General features: G+C 53.5%; 1 protein-coding gene across 3 annotated transcripts in view; it reads right to left on the bottom strand.

The window, feature by feature from the left end:
- Window positions 1-585, bottom strand: part of CDC42BPB (CDC42 binding protein kinase beta) — a 132,184-nt gene that overhangs the window by 13,447 nt on the left and 118,152 nt on the right. For all 3 annotated transcript variants that reach the window (XR_004252812.3, XM_032180540.2, XM_032180541.2), the window contains one exon: window positions 133-195. Coding sequence is in view for 2 of the 3 variants with exons in the window: in XM_032180540.2 (XP_032036431.1) it covers window positions 133-195 (63 nt within the window). In the remaining variant the exon portion in view is untranslated. The remainder of the gene's footprint in view (window positions 1-132; window positions 196-585) is intronic.

Raw genomic sequence — 585 nt, 5'->3', positions numbered from 1 at the left:
GCACTCGATGCTGGTCTTCACGGCACGCTGGCCCCTCCGGCGCCTTCATCAAGCGCATTTGTCTTAACCTTTAGGAGCTACTGACCCTGTGCTGTCTGCAGAGGCCAGGCTGGAAACGCCCTGCTCACTCACCATCTCGGGTGACCTCTATGACATACAGCCCTTCTTCTAGGCCGACTGCAATCCTGTCTGCATCTGTGGAGGGGTAAGTAACATACACAAAGTCAGTACAGCTGACCGTGAACAATATGGGTTTGAATGCGTGGGTGGGCTCATTCACAGATATTCATAGATACTTTTCAACCATATGTGGATGAGAATACAGCATTCCAGGGATGTGACACTTCAGTATCGGGGGTGACTTCCTGTCTACATGAACTCCACAGGGCCGGCTGACTGTGGGATTGAGTCCACAAGGATTTGGGTGTGTGTGGGGCTCCTGGAGCTGACCCCCAGGCTTAGCCAGGGCCGAATGTACCGTCCGCACAGGTCTTTTTTTTTTTTTTTTGAGACGGAGTCTCGGTCTGTCACCTAGGCTGGAGTGCAGTGGTGTGATCTCGGCTCACTGCAAGCTCCGCCTCCTGG

Source organism: Hylobates moloch, unplaced genomic scaffold (assembly GCF_009828535.3).
Source record: "Hylobates moloch isolate HMO894 unplaced genomic scaffold, HMol_V3 SCAFFOLD_16, whole genome shotgun sequence".
Lineage (NCBI taxonomy): Eukaryota > Metazoa > Chordata > Mammalia > Primates > Hylobatidae > Hylobates > Hylobates moloch.
This window is presented reverse-complemented; position numbering and strand designations above follow the sequence as displayed.